The sequence below is a fragment of the Henckelia pumila genome, unplaced genomic scaffold, assembly GCF_033568475.1.
Source record: "Henckelia pumila isolate YLH828 unplaced genomic scaffold, ASM3356847v2 CTG_461:::fragment_3, whole genome shotgun sequence".
NCBI lineage: Eukaryota > Viridiplantae > Streptophyta > Magnoliopsida > Lamiales > Gesneriaceae > Henckelia > Henckelia pumila.
The window spans coordinates 6,362,747-6,377,656 of NW_027331831.1; the positions used below are offsets into that span (position 1 = coordinate 6,362,747).

Below are 14,910 nucleotides of genomic sequence, written 5' to 3' on the forward strand. Positions count from 1 at the left end.
TGCTTCAGTATACGGGACAATTGAGAACAGCTGTACATTCACAAAAAGACAATCTGGGTTTTGTCGGACTGAATGATATTTTTTCCATTTTTTTTTTAATATATACATACTTGTGGTCCCATAATTCACCGCCAATATTGCTTTTAATACACACATGTATCATTATGTATATATATATCTATATTTTATATGAAAATTTGGGAATTTCAAATGCTGATTTTTACGGCACATTGCATGTTACTTCGAGATTAAGAGTTCCTTTTTTAGTAATTTTCATATATATATAGTTGCGATCTCTTGCTCAATTTTCCCAACAAACAAAATTCTTTTGGATTAAAATACAGTAGCAATGAGTAAATGATATTATTTGATAAATGATAGATAATATTATTAATACCGACTAATCTTATGTTTAATTACAAAATTGAAAATCATTATAAATTTTTAAGCTCATTAATAATAAGATTTACAAATGATTTTTAATTTTAAATTTTACAAAGGAGTATAAATCTGTACATGATGAAAATAAAAAAAAAAATCAATCTTAAATTTAATCTATCAAACTAAACATGTTATTATTTTTTTATAACCAGTTCATATGCTGTCAAATTATATTAATAATCACATTTTAATCTATCTTTGCACAATCTCATCTTTCAAGATAAACGTTACGCAGCCTTATATTATACAGAAAATATTCTCACAAATCATTTTTATGAAACAAATATTTTATTCGACCAAAACTCATTAAAATTACTTTCTATATCAAATTGTTATTTTTCATTATAAAGACTGAGCAAATCGAGATATCTCCGAGTATATATCTATGAGCATATGTGTGAGACTATTTTATGACATGAAACTTATTCATCGTGCTATATATTTCAATAGTTGCTTATATTATATTATAGAAATTTTCAATTGTTTAACCATGTTTTTTCACTTCATTCGTGACAATTAAAATTCGATACAGGGTTTTAGTGATGTAAAAACAAAACAAAAAATCAAGTCGCGGACGAAACAAAAAAACATGGTTTGGGTAGCTGAAAATTAATTTATTATATTATATTTATATATATAGATATAAGAGGTCCCAAACCCTTCTTTTTCCATTCGAAAAAGGAAACTCTTGCTTCTTTTTTTTCTTTCATTCATTTGGGTGGTTACGTTGACCACCAAAATCTTTCCTTTCTTGAACCCAAAATCTGCTCAGAAGTTGCTTCACAAATCCAAGATTCTCCGTTAATGGACAACAATCAAACGCCACAAGACCTCACGGAGGAAGAAGCTGCGGTGCTCCATCCAGTAATCAGCGCCTACCACACGTTCGACGAAATTCCCAACACATGCACTTCTCTCGTTACGCAGCGCATTGACGCGCCGGCAGATTCGGTGTGGCCCTTTGTACGTAGCTTCGACAAACCGCAGCGCTACAAGCACTTCATCAAGAGCTGCCGCCTCATTGGCGATGGAGGGGTCGGCAGCATACGCGAAGTGACGGTGGTTTCGGGCATCCCCGCGTCTACAAGCACCGAAAGACTCGAAATTCTTGACGACGAGAAGCATATACTGAGCTTCCGCGTTGTGGGTGGTGAGCATCGCTTGAATAATTACCGATCTGTCACTTCCGTTAATGAATTCAAGAAAGGTGGGAAAGTTTACACCATTGTCCTGGAATCTTACATTGTGGACATACCGGATGGGAATTCTGCCGAGGATACAAAGATGTTTACTGATACTGTCGTGAAACTCAATCTTCAGAGGCTTGGAGTTGTGGCAATGTCGTCGCATGGAAATGAATGAAGTTTCTTGGAGTGAAATGGGATTCATCTTTTCAAGAATTGGTCAGATTTTGAGCCCAAGTTATCAGACTTGAAGGTATAATCATAATATTAGTGATATAATAATAATAATGATGATCATATATAATAATAGTAATGGTGCTGCAAGAATGGTGGTGGTGCTATTTCTGTAATTTCCTCGTTTTCAAGATTGGTTTTTTAGTGGCTGAAAGTGGGATCTTTTTTGTGATTCACAAGCTGGAATTGTCCTTTCTTTAATTGTTGTTGGAATTATGAAATGCTTTGGTGATTAAGTTTTTCTGTTTTTTCCTCATTTTGTTCTTGTTTTTTTTTTTTGGTCTTTCTCGGAGCGGAGGAGGATGAATTTCTATTTTTGGTTTTATTGTGGGCATTCAATGTTTTATTACTATATATGATTATTCCTGCTTGAGAATCTTGGATTAATTCTAGACCTTTCCTCTTTTTGCTATGTCCTATTGGCTATTGGGAATGAATATGTTTTCATATCATGGAAAAAGGTGAAGGTCTAGAAGATTGTATATTGTAAAAAACAGTGTCAAGTCCTCAAGTCCTTGTGGTGTCTGTTTGTCTTTATTGGGAAAAAGATTGATTGCTTAAAAGAATGCAATTGATTCGCTAAATTCTAAATTTTATTAGGAATTCACACCTCATCATAGAAAATATATGGACTGTGAATTTAAATGGTTGATTATTCTTTAACAAAAATGGGTTGATTATTAAACTAGTTTAACGAAAAAGTTATCATTGTTATTACAAATTAATCGTATGATGTATTTTATTAATTGTTATGCAACTAGTGCATAGGTGCGTGATGTCATTTGCGGCAAGTATATTTAAGTTATATATGATCATAAAATTATGATAGTTCACTTTTTGTATGTGGTTTACGTATATAATCAAATTCCGAACAAAAAACTCCATGAAGGTGTGAAATTTATTTTTTTAAAAAAATAACAAGAAAAAAAATGGAAGGAGAACATTGTCTAATTTTAATGTTAACGTGATTAATGGAAGTTAAATACTATTAGAAAATAATCTGATTAGCTGTTATTACATATTTGAAAGAGATTTTTTTTATATATATATATTTTTCTCATCTTCTTGCTGTGATATTTTGGTTCGAGATTAGACTAGATCAAGAACTATTAACCAATATATACTCATACTATATTATATTACACAACATCAAAATATAGTATGATACAGTAGACAAGGTACAAATCATCACATGGTCGTTCATAAATTAAATAACATTGTCAAACCCAAGCATAAACTCTCAAAACATGTGCCTCCACACAAGCCAAATATATATACTTGGTGTAGGTGTGATTTATGGTTCAAAATTATCCTCAATAAACGACAAACGTCAAACGTTTTAAATATTCTAGACCAACGAACATGATTTACAGAGCTTGAAACGCCTCAAAATCCAAAGATAAATGAAATTGAACCATGTGAAAGTATTTTATTAACCATTATGAACCATGTTCTACCATTTTAGATGCAAAAATAGATATGGCGAAAGTTAATATTTTCAAACAAAATGAAATTGAAAGCCTCTCTCTCTCTCTCTCTCTCTCTATATATATATATATATATATATATATATATATATATATATATATATATCTCTCTCTATATATATATATATATATGTGTGTGTGTGTGTGTGTGTGTGGTGAAAAGTTGTGAAATGACACGAAAAAGTTGAGATTTAACTTTAAAGAAATATATCACATTCACATATATCACGGAGTAAGAGTGGGATTTGTGCGGAGTCGCGCCTATTGTTTTTAACTTCGACCAATTTAAACCCTGAAGGGCAAGGGTTCGTGCCAGGTTCTTGCAGGGTCATCTCTAAGTGTTGCGGCACCAATGCAACTTCCACGCTAGTGTTTGTCGTCCAAGAGCACAAAAATTAGCGTATCGTGCCGGTGTTTGTGCAAGGTCCGTGCACACAAACCACAATATATCAACAGGCGGATGTCACATGGGATCTGTGATACCTCAGTGCACATCAAGATTTAAATTTGTTTGTTTTTTCAAAATATTTTCAGAAAGTAGACCAAAATATAACATGAACCACAAATGATAATGGCACTACAATTCTAGTAATTGTAACTGATTTCATGCTTCAGCCATGTCATCATCAGAAGTACCACAAGTAAAGTCATCACCTGCGGGAAAACTTCCTGGACTGTTGCCATGCTTGGCATACTTGGGTTGTGGATCGCTTACATCACTAAAAAATGCCTCTTTGCGTTTTTTACTGCTTTCAGCCACCACATTTGCGAAGCTATGAGCAGTGCCCCAGGGATCAACACCAACTCCTCGACCTTCATTGACATCAACATCCTCAGAAGTTGATACATCATCGATTTCTAGACCGTTGTTCACATCAACAGCATCACCAATTTCTTGACCCTCGTTGACATCAATAGCATAGGATGGGAGGTTGATAAAATTAGGTGCAAAGTTGATTCTTGGCTCGAACATTGATTTGTTGGCAAGAACCAATGACTCTTCATCAAATATTCTGATACCATATCCTTCAAGAATCAATAGCCACTCTACAATCAAGATCAGTCACAGTTACAACACTTGTACAAAAGCAAGAAAATAAATGGGGTTGAAATGAGACAAAGCATGTTAGTGTAATAGTGTGGATAGGAGTCGTCGTAATAAATTATCTGAGTCTCTACCGTGATTCTGCAGCTTTCTATAAAAATGTGATTTGTAAAACTAGGAAATACGAGTGTACAAAACACAGTCCAGGTATACCAGCAACTCACCGATGAGAACTTTAGGATGCTGGATGTGAAGCCTATTGACTGGGTCCTCAATTCCAGCTTGAAGTTTCGCCCACTTAATTATTTCGGTAACTATTTGAGATTCGCCAAAAGCATTAATATATGATATTACAGTGGCGAAGTCATTTGCAGACCTAATCAACAAATTGCATGGAATTACTTTTTGAGTTTTGAGATATTATATATGAACTCTTTAAAAACTTATCCCATACAAAGCAAATCGAAACGCTTTGTCAGCAACTAACAGCCATAACAGAGCCAACTTTTTGGGTTGGTTGTCCGGTGAGTGACTCCATCTTCCAAAATAAAATGAATAGTCGATCAATACCACAGCATCATATAGCACTTTCCGTAGAAGAATCTCATCTGTAGAGCACTGCAACAATCCTCAAGTTCAGTTTTGTGAGCATAAAAAAACTCGAGATTTTTACAAATTATTCTCTAGCATGACACCAAATTAGAATCATGAAAAAGTTCCATTATAATAAATGATTTCCAGAAACTACAATATGCAAGATCCTCCGAAATTTTTTTATTTATAGATGAAATAAATAATGACCAGTAACATGATTTGTCTTTTTACAAAAAGTAGCAGAGGGACGTACCAATAAGGTTTTAACAGGCAAACATGGCTCCAACAGCGTTTTGAAGAGTATATCTGTCAAGGAGCACACCATTCTTTAAGGATACTAGGTGAAAACTCTAAAACTAAGTACAAACATGGGATTTCGTTTAGGACAGGTCGAGACAATTTTCAATTTCCTAGAATGGATAGGAGCATCATATAAGCAAAACAAGAGGAGGAAAGAGAAACATTAAAACCCAAATCAAATTTTCACCTCAAAACCACCACATATATGAACTGGCAGACGAAAATGTTCACCTAAATAAATTAGAAGATAAATCAAGTGAAGGATGTCATGACAGCTTTGGACCGATTACTGGTGTAGAAGAAAGTTATCCCTCTGAGTTATCATCGAACCAAATCCTTTAATTTAGCCACATGTGAATCACTAAACCTTGGAGAAATGATGAAGCTGTTTCTAGGTAAAGTGTTTATTTCAGGCTATGTCATTGTTATGTTACTAATCTACTGTTAACCGAAAACCACACATTGTGGCTTTCTCATGAGATCTTCAATCTCTTCTCTTTACACAGGCATCCTCTGATAGGCACTTTCTTTGAGGTAATGATGCATTACTAGATGAAGATCGAGTCCACAATCATGAGCTCCCGTTATTGCACAAAGAAAAAATGCATTAGGTATTGAAAGTGAAAGTTGAAGCACGAGGTGTTTCTTTACCACTTCATTGATGCACTTGTTTCAACCCCAATGAACTTTTTTTATTAAAAATCTACCAGTTTCAGTGGCAGTCTTTTCCTCAAACAGTCTGAAGAATGTGTACAAAGTGCTTCCACTTCTATCATGTGAAAGATGTTTCTATTGAATCTTACTCATTATAGTTGTTCCAATGTGAAATAGAAATTAAGCATAATACATGATGCACATCCTGATAAAGCCAAAAACACCAGAGCTAAATAGCAAGAGTACATGCCAACCATTTAAACCTTTATAAATTAGGAAACTTGAAGTTGGCACCTAGAACCACAGTTGTCAAAACTCAAAAGCGCAGGGCGTTTTTCAAAGCGCTCAAGTGTGCGGCGCCTTTAAGCGCAAAGCGAAGCGCATGCTTTAACAAATAAAATAAACTAAAAAATAAAAATAAATTCAATTTTTTATAATAAAAAAAAATATGAAACATAAGATATCAATATTGAAATCATCATTATCTTCATCTTTCAGATATCAAATATTGTGAGGGTAAAGGGCGAAGACAATGGGGGGAAAGGTGACGCAACGTTGGGGATTTTGTGCTCTTTTTTATGGTACACAGGAGAAATCGCACTTTAAGAGGCAGTTTCACCTCTATTGGAATTCTCTTTTGAAAAAAAGTTTGTTTTTCTCCGAGGCGCAAAAAAGCACTAGAAGTACAGGCAATGCGCTTCGCTGTGCTTTGCACTTAAAGTGCACACTTCTTCCGCTTTTGACAGCTATGCCTGGAACATTGATTTAACAGCAAAATGCCTGACATTCTCACCAATAACTTAAAAAAATTGAAAACTGTCTGGATAGCTAAGCTTAGCAATTCTCAAGCACATCCTTAGGGGTAAAGTTTCATTCATGACAACCCCAGCCGCTCAATAAAATGTTCCCCGACATTATTCAACCCCTCATTTTCTCCATGCAGATATTGTGAGCAACAAATGATAAAATAACAAGTAAGTTTTTCACAACATTCCCAATCTCTTCCAAAAAGAGTGTATTCCTCTCTGAAAAATTAAGCTAAACGATATAAAAAATAAAGAATGGGGGCAATCAAAGTAATTTTCTCTACCACGCCGCAGTTATGTGAACATTTTCTTATTACATGCAATAAATTCTTAACAAGTGAAAGTCTCTTCTGAGGCTTTAAATTCTTGAAACGGGAATTGTGAAAGGAAATTGCAGCATAAAACCATAAAATCTCAAGAAGTGGATCTTTCAAGTCCTGTACTGATTTCTGGTATAGAAGACGTAAAGACGAGAAATCCAAAACCATTTTAGGGGTTCAAACATGAAGTAACTGATTGAACATTACTCATGCTATGACCTACTATATCCCAAGTCTTCCAGTTGTCAGGCTTATGTTCTACGTGCAGCATTCAGATCAAATGTCTATATGAAATGATAATCCATGCTTCAACTTATTCCTTAATCATATGAAAAATGAATCTTTCCACGAGCTTTCTCAAACTGTGTAGCCTAGTTTGCATTATAAGCAGCCTTTCATTGCCAGATATTTTCTCCCAGGAAATGATAATAATTTCCATTACTGCTCAATATTGTATTCAGAACACTGAAATTTTACCTAGATGACGACTTTCATTACACTAATGATACTTGCATATCATCGTCCTAGTTCAATCTTGACCAGCAAGGTTAATTTTTTTATGGATTTCGCCGGTTCCTTTTCAATATAGAGGACTAATCAAAGCAAATTAGCATAAAAACTAGGTTCCGTTACTTAAAACCAGACCCTTTATTCTTTTGCAAGACACTGAACAATTTGAATCCGCTACTAATTATCTTGACAAAACAAATCCAAAGTGAATGAAAAATAGTGTAATGTTGCCAGAACATAGAATTGCTTCGAATTGGTATAGAGTTTGAGGATTATAGAAGTTTTATAAGCGCTTTAATCATACAAGATTATTAAATTTTAGTTTATACTTTGATTACAAATGTGATACGAAGTTAATGAAAGCTCACCTACAAAGAAGCAGTTACGTAATGCCTTGATCATGCAAACAGCATTATTTTTTGTCTCTTTAAGAAAATCTTCTTTACTCTGGCCCGAACCAAAATTCAGACACAGCTTCAGCAAAAAAACTTCACATACAACTATCCCTACAAACTCCTGCATCCCGTGCCTCGAATTCACCCCCTTCCAAATGCGATCACTCAAAACAGGAAAAAACACGGTCAAATTTTCCCCGATGCTACGACTCCCACCGCCTCGATCAGCAGTCCATACACGAACCAGATCCTCAAAACACACTGTCATGTTTTCAAATTCCACGACCCCTTTCCCACAGTCATGAATTCCAGCAAACAACATGATATGATCAGTAATACTCTCCAACAATTTATGGACTTCATGTTTCACACTTAGTTCGTTTTTCCCACAATCGTACAAGACATTGTACAACTCGTATACAACGGGAGCAAGCAGCACGATCTTTTTCGACGTGCTACTCAAATTAGAACACGAAATATACAAATTCAACAAGTCCTTGACTATGAGGACTCGAGTGGAAGGGTCCTTCTTTTGGGAGCTGGACTTCGCGGCGTGAAACGTTACCGCAGAGTAGAACCATGTGATTTCGACAGGTGGATCGAGCATCGTCTGTATTAAACGGAAGAAAATCGTCTCGAAAAACGAGAAATCGGAGCTCCCATTTTTGTGCAGTTGAAGGAAGTGCTTGATCGATTCCTTCAACATAAGTTCCTGATTCTGCATAGCTGAATTCATCGGCTTCGGGGCCAAAAAAATGGCGGAAATGGCAGGAAACTCGTGGATTGAGGCTTGAATTTGCCTCGTTTCAAGGGTTCTTCGCACTGGAAGCTGGGGGTTTTAGGCTTCAATTCAGTTTAATGCCCTAATATGGACCTATATCAAATATTGGGGCTTTGTAACGGATCATTTATTTGAATTTCCGCACATATTTATTTGAATTCCATATTATATTATTATTATTGTGCATGGATTGTGTGTATTATATATATGTCCCGTTGATTTTCTGTGAATAATTATTTTTTGGATTTTGGTTAATTTATATATATATATATATATATCTAATTAAGATATTCCATGCAAAAAAACATTGTAATTATTATTATTATTTTCTTTTATGACATGGGCGCATTGATAAGACTCTGGACCAACACAATAACATGCACATTACGTTAGCCAAATAAATCATACCAGACAAACTATGTGTGTCATATTAATCTAAAAAAAATGTTGATAAGTTGAATTGAGCACCAAACTTAAATGTAAATTATAAATTTACTAATATAGATTGTCGGTTATTATTTTTTATTAAAATTAATAAAAAAAATTAATGAAAGCGACGTTTTGAAAAATTCAATTGATGTTGCTTTTTCAAATGTCAAAGAGCGACCCATTTTGATTTTGCTCTCGTATTTTTTGTATGGCCAAAGTCCAAAAGGGCCCGACTGACCCAATACAAATGTACAATGAATAAATGCAAGTTAAAACCGCGTCCTTTTTCTTATTAAATTATTTTTTATGATAGAATCATAATCGTTAATATTAAAAATATCGTTTTTAACCGTACTTATAAAACGTATAAACCAATAAAATAAGTTCATATGAGTTTTATTTAATATCATGTTATTATATATAATTTTTTTCCTCAAAAAAAAAAAATTGTTCATGAAAAATTTAATATACAGTAATAGTGGATAATAAATGTTATTATTTATTTCGTTTCAAAATAATGTTATTATTATTAGTTTCAAAAAAAAATTGTTATTATTTATTTAGTAGCACATGTTTTATGAAAAACAATAATAAATTAATCGCTGATGGTTTCTAAAACCCGAGGGTGGGCATCATTTTCCATTAACTACAAATATTGTCCTTGATTGCAAATAATAGAACCCTAGGGTTTCTACTTTCTCGCATCCATTGCTGCGCGCCGTTCACAAGTATTATTTATTCACGCCGTGATATTCTTATCTTGCAGAAGCATTTGCACTCCATTTTATTAGTATAATCTTTTGTGGGTTCGCTTCAAATTCCGATCTTTTGCTCCCGGGGATGATTTTTTTTTTTTTTTGTGTTTAAATTCCTGCGCTTCTTTTCATTTTTCGATCATGCAACCAACATGTATCTTTAATTCACTCCGATTCGGATTCTACTTTTTTTTTTTAATTCATGTTGCCATTATCGATAAGAACTCGCGATGGCTCCATACGAGTCAGCAGCAGTTGCCCATTTCCTTGGCAAATCGTCTGCCGCTTGGAGCCTAGATGAATCGCACCGGTTTGAAGATCCATGAAATCCACAATTTTTCGCTATTTCATGATACAATAAACTGGGGATATTGTTAAAATCCAGATACAATTATATGTTTAAATATATATTTCATAGGTTCTTTCATGATTGGCCAGTTTTTCTTTAGACTCCTTCCAAGCCAAGAATTTTTATGGTTCGAAACCATGAAAAATTCAATCTTGCTAATGTGTTTTCTAGATCTCATAGCTTTGAGATTTTGTTGGAAATCCATTATCTTTTTGTCTACTGGTACGAGAAAATTGTCCCAAATTTTTTAAACTCCTGTGTTTTTAAGATTTTATTATTGTTTCCAATCTTGTCTGATCATAAAATTTAAAACTGGTTATTTTTCTGAATTCGCATGGCATTTGATCGGGCACTCAAGTCAGACACGGGGGCTTCGTATCTATGAACAATGGCAAGCTACCTTTTGCACAGTGCCAAAAAATTGCTGCTTATCACGAATGGAGGAAGTTAGCTTCCTTCAAATTTAAAGTAGCTAAATTTACACACAACTTTTGCACAGTGCCTACAAATTTACTTTTTGATGGCATGTTCTTTGTTAAAAATTGCTTCTTGATCTAGAGCAAGTCTAATTTCGTAGTGAATTTTGGTGGGTTTTTCAACAAACTCAGTAGTATGACAGTGCATTTCATTGCCTCAACTTGCTTGATTCATGGCCTCGATGTATCGAGGTCGGATGGATTCGAGATTTTTAACATTTTTGAAGTTAATTATACATTTGTTTGCGGTGATGAGCAGCTAACATGTAAGAAGAGCCAACTTTGTGTTGGTTCTTCAATGAAATTTTCTTGTTAACGCTTGGCTTCTGAGCATTCGATATTCAAGAACTATCAAATATCAAGTCTCCCTGCCATTTGGCACATTTACACCCGTATTTTATAAAGTTTTAGAACTTGTTTCTGGGAAAATTATTAAATATGAAATTACAACATTATTTTTGCTAATAGAATTATGTGCAATAACTATTTTATGTGGAATGGACAACCGGTGGAAGGTCAGGATGGCATCGCCGATGGGACGAGATAGGTCGAACTCAAGCTATTTTAGGGGACTATCCTTATCGTTGATCTGATGACTCATATTTTGTTAAATTGGTGTTACATATCTCTTGAGATATGAACTTTTTGGAATTTGGATTTGGATACATGATCTCATTAACTTCTACTACTGAAATGTTCAATGACCATGGGATAGCTGTGTAAATTGGTAGAAACATGCATACGAGGGGAAAATTGACAATTTGTGATTGGTTAAAAACGAGACATGATGTTGTAGAAGAATGTGAGTTTAATTACAATTTAATAATAAATTTTTAGAATTCAATTATAGACATCACTTAACTACCTTCAAATTTGCTAATTAATAAAGCTGTTGCAATTATGATATAAAAACAAATTTTTTTCAAAATACACATTAAATTTTTTTCAAAGGAAGCAGCAACATCTCAACCTTGCAGGGTGTTTGGCGTGAATATTGCCCACTAAATGTTGTTCAATGAATTGTACAAGGTTGTGTCCGAATAAAAAGATTGGAAATGTATGAATTTTAAGCGAAGAGATTGGAGAGTTGATTTTGATTGTGATTAATTGGATTGTGGAGAGGAAAAATTCTCTCCAATGTTAATGATAAAAGTTTATCCGTGATTGATTAAGTATCGAAACCTCTTGAAAAGCGATTTTTTTTTTTCCCAGTTTTCTCTTTGATTTCGGTGCGTGAGTTTTAAGAAATAAAATTAATCTTTTGACGAACCAACCGATCACTTGCAAGTTTCAGAATTCTAATAAAATTATAATAGAATTTCATGAATTTGAAATCATTCCATCATACACAACCTTCAACTGTAACCTAATAGATTTTAGTTTCAATCTAGGGCCTCAAAAATTTTTATGCAAATTTGTGAATAATTCAATTACAACTGATACCAAAGAACCTCTGAAAAATCATCTTCGATGCGTATATAACACTAACCCTTTCGCAGTAGAAAAAAAAGTTATCTTCTTGTGTAGGGTAGTTTCTTGTCTGCTCACGGATTACTACACCAATAAGGAAGCCTGCAGATAACCAAACATATCCCTGTGTAAGTGTTATCCAATCCAGCCTCTTCTTTTGTTCCATGTGCAATTTACCCCAAAAAGCTTCAATCTAGATTATTTTAAAAACAAAACAAAGTAGCATACTGATAAGCATGAATTTTATAGCTTATTTGGCACTTTATTTTGTCGTATTCGTGCTTATCTGACATTTATATTCTGAGTTTTGTGCATAAATCGTTATATTTTCTATGTTTGTAGGTTTGACTAAGATTTGAAAAGAACTGAATATTGAAGAAAAAGTCAAACAATTCAATGCCACGCTGAAACTTGGCCGGAGAACATGGAAAAATCTTAAGTCGCCAAGAAAATTGAAGGAAGGAAATCGCACGGACCCTGTGCATACTTTGGAAGAGGGTTCGTGCATGTTCGAAGCAAAAGACATTGGAAGAAAAATAATACACGGACCCCGTGCACAGTCTGGAAAAGGGTCCGTGTACCATCGGTTTTTGAGATGTTCGTCACAGAAAAATACACGGACCCCGTGCACCTTCTGAAAGAGGGTCCGTGTGGCTTCGTAAAATGTTTGGGCTGGAGTTTTTAATGCACGGACCTAGGAACGGACCATGTCCGGGGTCCGTGTACATCGCAAATATGGAAAAAAATAATTCGCGCAGAATTTGGGAATTTTGGAACTCTGATTATTTTGAGCTACATTGGATATTATTTTGGACGAAAATAAAGGAGGTATAAAAGGGAATCAAGCCCTAATTAGAGAGGACTTTTGAACTTCTGATTTTTGACTGATAGACTTTTGAGAGATTTTCGGGATTTGACAGCTGAGAGCTTGGAAGAGAAGAAACGCGCAACGCAAGCAAGATTCGGCACTATTGCTGAGAATTTTCTTTTCTTCTTTTTCTGTTTTATTTTATTATAAATTCAAACATGAAACTTTTGTTTGATTTTATTGTTATGGAGTAGTCGTCTTTTGACCGGGGCCATAATAGGGCCAGACTATTGATTTTTGTTAATGGAACAGATTGATTGAATTTTGATTTATGGAATATTTATTGATTAATGTTTGTGCATAATTCTTGATTTTAATCTGGCCAATTAATTGCATGTATGTCGTTCGATCTGGACTTGAAAAAGAAAAGATTGAAATTAGCTTCAAAAATATTGATTAACACATGGTTAAATCGACTAGAAATAGTATTCGATTTCATTGTGCGATTTTAGGCGAAAGCTGAAATTTCATAACTCGTGAATGCGTTTTTGTTTAATTAAATTCAATTAGAAATAATTGAACTGCTAAATGAAAATAGGGTTATTAATTCTAGAAATAGATTAATAATTATTCTAGGGAATTTCGTCGTGAATATGAATGAGTTTTGTTTGATTAAATCCAATACGTGGCAATTATCGATGTCTGGTATCGTTGTGTGTTCCTGGTCATTTTCCTAAAATTTGAATCAATCTTAAAGTTTTATGTTCAATTAATTTAATTTAAACTTCTTCTTTAGAATAATTTATTTTATTTTAATTAGTAGTTAATTTATAAAAATCCTTTATTTTAATTAGCCTAGATTAATTTGAATAGTCTATATCTTAGTATTTAAACGTTAGTCTCTGTGGAATCGACTTGGACTCTGTCCAACTATATTATAACTTGACCTAGTTCACTTGTTAGAATTTTTCCCAACCGAAATCGTCGGTCAAGTTTTTGGCGTCATTGTCAGGGACTATTTGTTTACTATTAGGATTGATTATTTATTTGAGACTAGGTTTTTTTTTTATTTTTTTATTTTGTTTAATTTTTATTCAAGTGGTTGATTTGTGCACTTTAATTTTTTCAGGAATATCTCATGTTATATGAGCCGTGCTCGAGATTTTGAAGACCTCATACCGCTTGATTTGGAGATTGAAAGCACTCTTCGTCGTATACGTAGAGAACGAAGACAATATAACTTAGCCCTTAATTTTGAATCTGAAGAGGAGTTAGAAGATATGGCTGAAGAAGAGAACAACCGCACTCTGATGGACCTTCATCGACCATTAGTTGGAGGATATGGATCCAGCATTGTTCGCCCTGCAGTTCAGGCGAATACTTTTGAACTTAAACCAGCCATCATCCAGATGATTCAGATGCAATTCAGATTTGGAGGCACGCCTTCTGAGGATCCGAATGCTCATCTGGAGCAATTCTTGTCAATCTGTGACACCTTCAAATTTAATGGAGTGACTGCTGATGTTGTTCGGTTGAGGCTCTTTCCGTTTTCTCTATAGGGAGAAGCGATAGAGTGGCTGCGAGATTTTACAGAGGGATCAATTACTACTTGGGATGGTTTGGTTGAAGTTTTCATGCATAATTATTTTCCACCCACCAAAGTTACACAGCTTCGGAATGCAATTATGTCGTTTAGGCAAAAAGATGGAGAATCACTGAATGTCGCATGGTCGAGATTTAAAAAAGATGTTGAGAGTATGTCCAGTACACGATCTCTCCATAGGCCAACAAGTAGAGACTTTCTACTACGGGGTTGATTCATCTGTGCGTTCCATGCTTGATGAAGCTGCCAATGGCAGCCTCTATAGAAAA

At 34.3% G+C, this 14,910-nt stretch overlaps 2 protein-coding genes and 1 non-coding gene across 3 annotated transcripts; 2 read left to right on the top strand and 1 right to left on the bottom strand.

Moving 5' to 3' along the window:
- Positions 1–1,127: 1,127 nt before the first annotated feature.
- Positions 1,128–2,360, top strand: LOC140871890 (abscisic acid receptor PYL2-like). The gene is made up of 2 exons (XM_073274631.1): positions 1,128–1,844; positions 1,879–2,360. Exon 1 carries the CDS (start codon positions 1,246–1,248, stop codon positions 1,801–1,803), a length of 558 nt encoding a protein of 185 aa, XP_073130732.1. The 5' UTR covers positions 1,128–1,245; the 3' UTR covers positions 1,804–1,844; positions 1,879–2,360.
- Positions 2,361–3,676: 1,316 nt separating this feature from the next.
- Positions 3,677–8,818, bottom strand: LOC140872224 (uncharacterized). The gene is made up of 5 exons (XM_073275027.1): positions 7,944–8,818; positions 5,239–5,291; positions 4,846–5,009; positions 4,616–4,767; positions 3,677–4,393 (listed from the first exon to the last, which is right to left on the bottom strand). Exons 1-5 carry the CDS (start codon positions 8,704–8,706, stop codon positions 3,951–3,953), a joined length of 1,575 nt encoding a protein of 524 aa, XP_073131128.1. The 5' UTR covers positions 8,707–8,818; the 3' UTR covers positions 3,677–3,950.
- A 2,184-nt stretch (positions 8,819–11,002) lies between these two features.
- On the top strand, positions 11,003–11,095 carry LOC140872385 (small nucleolar RNA R24). Its single transcript, XR_012147805.1, has one exon. It is a non-coding gene; the product is annotated as a small nucleolar RNA R24 (small nucleolar RNA).
- Positions 11,096–14,910: the final 3,815 nt, after the last annotated feature.